This window comes from Cebus imitator, unplaced genomic scaffold (assembly GCF_001604975.1).
Source record: "Cebus imitator isolate Cc_AM_T3 unplaced genomic scaffold, Cebus_imitator-1.0 Scaffold589, whole genome shotgun sequence".
Taxonomy (NCBI): domain Eukaryota; kingdom Metazoa; phylum Chordata; class Mammalia; order Primates; family Cebidae; genus Cebus; species Cebus imitator.
The window spans coordinates 12835-18756 of record NW_016107904.1 but is presented as its reverse complement, the minus strand read 5'-3'; the positions used below and the strand labels follow the sequence as shown (position 1 = coordinate 18756).

The 5922-nt window shown below is 40.7% G+C and overlaps 1 protein-coding gene across 1 annotated transcript in view; it reads right to left on the bottom strand.

Annotated features, from left to right (window-relative positions):
• The window catches only part of SUPT20HL1 (SUPT20H like 1), a 33837-nt gene extending 28276 nt beyond the window's left edge, over positions 1–5561 (bottom strand). Inside the window, 1 exon segment of the mRNA XM_017516457.2 lies at positions 5475–5561. Coding sequence (XP_017371946.2) covers positions 5475–5561 — 87 coding nt within the window.
• Between the last annotated feature and the right edge of the window lie 361 nt (positions 5562–5922).

Genomic DNA, 5922 nt, shown 5'->3' with positions numbered 1-5922 from the left:
GCTCAACTGCAGGTATGCAAACCCTACTTTCATGTTTGACCAAAACACTTTAATAATTGTGTTAAAAGAAAAACTTCAGTTGAATTAAATTTAAAGGAGTTTAATTGAGCAATGAACAATTTGTGAATTGGGCAGCTTCCCATGCCAGCATAGGCTCTGAGACACCAGCGCAGCCACGCAGTGGAAGATTTATCGACAGATAAAAACAGTGATGCACAGAAAACGGAAGTGAGGTACAGAAACAGCTGGATTAGTTACAGCTCAGTGTTTGCCTTATTTGAACATGGTTTCAATAGTCAGCCACTGTTGATTGGCCAAAACTTCGTGATTGGCACAAGTGTAGGCTATGGTCTGTTTATACCTCTACTTGTTATAGTTCACAGTGTACATAAAAACCTTGAGGCCGAACTTAATGTATGTAAGGAGGCAGCTTTAAGCTAAACTTGACTTAACAATTTCTAGGGAGAAATTGTTTGGTCATCATTTCAATTTTGAGAGATTGACCAAAACTCTAGTCATTGATATCACCATCACCATCGTAAATGTACTTATTTGGTCTTGAAACCCACTGGGAAACAGTAAAACAGTGGGTTTTGCAAGGTAGGAAGAGGACTGAGTAGAGGGTAGTTTCTTACACTGGAACATCCTGTTTACAGGGAAAAAAACAAAAGCTGGTCTGTTCTAGGATCCATGTGTTTCCTTAAAGTCTCAATTTGATTATGTCACATTTAGCATGAGTGACTCCATTTTGGTTTGGTCTGTTGGGGCCTTTTAAGTCCTCTTAAATCTCTTATTACCTGACTTTAGCCAGGTCAAACAGCCAATATTTCTTGTTTTTGAACTTTACAATGGTAACCTCCCAGGTGAAACCAATAATTCTTAACTAAGGTTATGACTTAACCACAAGTGTACAAGGTATTTTCAAAGAGGTGGTTAGCAGTTTTACAAGATCTAGAATCTCCAAAGGTAGCTCAGAGAAAGGAAGATTCAAGGAAGGAAGCTGGAAGTTGCATCTGCAGGGGCAGAGAATCAACAAATGGTAAAGGTTACGCAGATATCAACCAGAAAGTACTCATTCCCTAAGCCAGGATTGAACCTGGGCTGCCATTGTAAAATGGCAAAATCTTAGCTGCTGAGCTATAGCTTTGGGGGGTTTCCATTGCTCTTCCCAGAAGGAGCCTAGAGTAGTCAATTTTGAGCTTGCAAAGGCTTTTAACTGCTCAAGATAATTTTTAGAGCTAACTATTATGAATTCCAAAATTCCGGTTTCCTGGATGGCAGAGACCAAGACAATGTACCACCATACGGTTACAAGGTCAGGCTCCCAAGGACATAAAACAAGATGAGAGGGAAACGTCATCCAGTTTTTTTGTTGTTGTTGTTTCAGGGACCTGCAGCAAACTTTATAACTGACCAGTTAGCTGGGCTGGCTTGAACAATGAGCTTATGGGGGTCTTAGGCCTGCGTTCTATCCTATGGTAGTATCCCTTTTTATGACAGAACCATGCAGAAAGACAAATTCATAGCACAAAGTACATCAGATTTGCTACAGCTTAAGACTAGCTTCATAAATCTATTTTCCTATTAATCAAAACTTTACAGGTGAGCTAAACAGTGATTTTTACCATTCATTCAACCAGTTTGCTCAGAAAGCGAGAGGCCCGAAGTCTGACTGGTAAGAAATAGCCTTTTTGATGGCATGCCAGGTTTCTGGATTCCCTATCCCTGAGCGGTGCCAGTGACCCTGCTAGCGGCTCCATTTTTTACCTCAAATATTGGCTTTGCTCTCAGGTTCCCTTGATCAACTTAGCCAATGATTTTTTTCCCTACCTTAGCATGCAAGAGAAATGAAACAAAGGGATAGAACACAAAAATCCCGGGCTGGGCATGGTAGCTTATGCCTGTAATCCCAGCACTTTGGGAGGCTGAGGCAGGCGGATCACGAGGTCAGGAGTTCAAGACCAGCCTGGCCAAGATGGTGAAACCCCGTCTCTACTAAAACTACAAAAATTAGCTGGGCGCGGTGGCAGGCCCCTGTAATCCCAGCTACTCAGGAGACTGAGGCAGGACAATCACTTGAACCTGAGCAGCAGAGGTTGCAGTGAGCCGAGATCATGCCACTGCACTCCAGCCTAGGTGACAGAGTCTCAAAACAAACAAACAAAAAACCACAAAAATCCCTGTGAATTTTCAAAGGCCAAGTTTTATACCCCCTGCAATATTGCCATTTACTACTGGGTTCTTTCTGACCCAGTCAGATGTAATAGGCCTCTAATTGGATCCAAGCCAGTTAATTACCAGATCCAATCCGATCCTGGACCCAGTTCAGTTTCTGTCACGATTTCCAAACCAGTTCGGATCAGAAATTTGCTCAAAGAAACAAAGAGAACTCCAAACACAAATCTGTGGCGCTTTGGAACCTGAGAGAGAACTTACCATGATCCCCAGCTGCTCCAAGAGAGAAATGGACACAATGGATCCAGCAGGTGCCTTGCTTGGTCACTCAGCGCTCCTGGGGTTGTTAGAAGCTCTACTTCGAATCCCACTTTTGAGGCCATCTGAAAAAAGAAAAACTTCAGCTGAATTAAATTTAAAGGAATTTAATTGAGCAATGAACAATTTGCAAATTCGGCAATCTCCTGAGCCAGAATAAGGTCTGACTCCAGTACAGCCACACAGTGGAAGATTTATGGACAGCAAAGGGAAAGTGATGCACAGAAAATGGAAGCGAGGTGCAGAAACAGCTGGATTGGTTACAGGTTGGCGTTGGCCTCGTTTGAACACGGTTTGAACAATTGGCTACATTTGATTGGCCAAAACTCAGTGATTGGCACACGTCTGGGCCACAGTCTGTTTACACCCCCACTTGTTATAGCTCACGATGTAAAGATAAACCTTTAGGCTAAACTTAAAATATGTAAGACGACAGTTTTAGGGTAAACTTGATTTAACACATGACATTTTCCAGAGAGCCATGCCCCATAAATATACACATTTCAAGTTTGTTTACCATAAATAATGCCAGATGAACCAAGTACATTCTCCTGAAAGCATTCCATAGATAAGGACTGTCCCACTAGTTTCATATTATTAGTATGTTTGCCAAGAAGTCTGTTATTAGCATGGGTACAAGGAGATTTGAGTAACTCACTTTTTTTTTTCTTTCCCAGGAAACCCTTCAGTTGGAGAGACTGGATTGCAGCTTGCTGCTAACCCTTTCCTTCCTAGCTTCCAAAGAACAGGAGTGGGAGACAGTGCCTTCTGTGTTTGTGTGTGGCTGCTCAGATTGTGGTAGCTATGGGGCACTGGGGAGAATGAGGGTTTTAGAGTTGGACATACAGACAGATGGCTTAACCAACTGGAGCTCAAATCTCAGCCATCCCCTTTTGTGTTACATTAGGGAGTTATTACAGCTGTCACATCATCTGAAGAATAAGAATACTATCTACCTCATTGGTTTATTTTTATAAGCATGGAGTCTTTTTTGCATGAAAATACTTTTTAGCTTTAACAAGCTATACCCATGTACTATATTATTGTTGTTATCAGTAGATGTCTATAGCCCTTTCTACTTGGATGTCCATTTGTGGCCTGTTCCAAGGTTGGTGGCTCTGGATTCTTGGCTATAAGGCCTTATAGTGGTTGAAGCTCTGTGTTGGCAGCAAGACATCCTGGATGACAGAAATCCTTTGTTTTGGGAACAGCCTAGACCCAGGTCTACTTTTAGAGCACCACGGTTTTCATTATATTTATTTTCCCAGTCTACAATTTTGCATATTTGTATAAAAATAATAACAGCTGGCCGGGTACTATAGCTCATGCCTGTAATCCCAGCATATTGGGAGGCCAAGACAGGAGGATCACTTGAGCCCAGGAATTTGAGACCAGCCTGCGCAACATGGTGGAACCCCATCTCTATAAAAAATACAAAAATTAGCCGGGTGTGGTGGCACGTGTCTAGTCCCAGCTACTTGAGAAGCTGAGGTGGGAGGATTGCTTGAGCCAAGGAGGTGGAGGTTGCAGTGAGCTGAGATCACACCACTGCACTCCAGCCCGGGTAATAGAGAGAGACCCTGTCTCAAAATAAAATAAAATAAACAGCTAACAATATTGAGCACTTATTACATGCTAAATACTTTTCCATGCCCTTTAAGTATAGTATCCAATTTAATCCTCCCAACAACCTAATGAGGTCATTTTTTCTTTTTAATATTTTAATTATTACAGAAATAAACATACATATTCAAAATGTTATGTTCTGCTTTGATCAATTAGTGATAGATTATACAAATTTTTCCATGTTATTGTCACCATGATTATTTTTTAAGAAGTTGTTTTTCAGACATTTAGACTGTTTCTAATTTTTCACAGAGATAAAACCATAAAGAACATAATTTTTCATAAAAATTATACTTACCTAAATCTGTCTTTTAACTTTGTTCCTGTAGGTTTTTTCCTATTTGTGGAAATTATACATACATGTAGAAAAGTTCATGTAAGTGTTCAGCTCAGTGAATTGCCACAATAAAATATTACCCGCATCTAAAGCCCCCCTCATGTTTTCTTCCAGTAATTATGCCATCACGCTCCACTCTTGTGTTTGGCTTCTTTTGTTCAACATTCATCCGTATTGTTGTGTCTAGTTATAGTTTGGTTCATCTCAAAGAAGGTAGGAATTATTATTAACCATACTTTATAGGTTAAGAAACTGAGTCACAGAAAGGTCAAATAGCTTACTCGGAATCATATACTAGAAAGTGGTAGAGCCAGAATTTGAACCCAAGTAATCTGACTCTGTTCTGTTAACCATTATGCTAGACTGCAGCTAATAACTATTTAATGTCCATCTTCCCCACTATGCTGCAAGTTCCATTTAATACCCAGCACCTAGCACCTAGACATAACAGGTGACCAATAAATATTTCTGACTGAATGAATGAAGAATGAATGAATGAATGAATACCAGATAGGCCTGCTTTTGTGATTCAGTGCTTCTGCCTAGGTTGCTAGAAATGCCTCTGAAGGTTCAGGATCTTCCTTTTCTTTACCTTGATTATGGGCACCTCTTCAGAATCACTCTTACTACCTGCAGTCGCAGCCTGCTGATATTCCTTCTGCAGTAGCACACAGCAGCCTGTGTGACTCTATTGGGAGAGGACTCTGGAAGCTTCCATGTTGAAGGAAGATTTGCTTCCGGGTCTAGACCTTGGAGAGCTCCTGGGCCTCATCTTGTCCTTCCACAAGAGGGAGACACAGGATAATACTATTTGATTGCTGCCCCAGGAGTTGGAATGGCCCCTATATAAGTTCATGCTTCTACAAATCCTGGAGCAGTTGAAAATGCTTCCTGTACTCTTAACCCTCAGCTTCCTGTACAGAATTTTGATGTCCATGGACAGTTGGTCTCTTGACATTTATGGTAGTCTTTTGTTTTTTTTTTTCTTTCTTTGTTTACCGGTGAATCTTGTACTTACGATATTACTGAAGCAGGGATACTCAGGAACCACTTTCAGGTGTATTCCATACAATGCAATGTGAGATTGACTGTAGGATTTGTGCATCCCAGGCCTGTGCTGGATTGATTGCACTCTTCTCCCCCACTGTACTTAGTGAGACTTTGAGAAATGGCCCACCTTCTCCTCTGAAAATTGCCTTTAAAGGAATTAGTTTAAACCAACTGTCTTAAAACAATTCAGTGATTACTACAGAATTTCCAGAACCAAGAGAATTAGTCCATTTCTCTAATATTTAGATTTCTTCCAACATGCTGAAGCCTGGCACTATGATAGGAAAAAATAAACTTAGCAACAGTTTTTTGTATTATATTGGAGGACACTTTTTCTTAGAACGTTTTAGCCATTATTGTGATGATTCTGCATACTAGGCACAGGTAAACAATTTACATGGAGAAAATCAACCCAA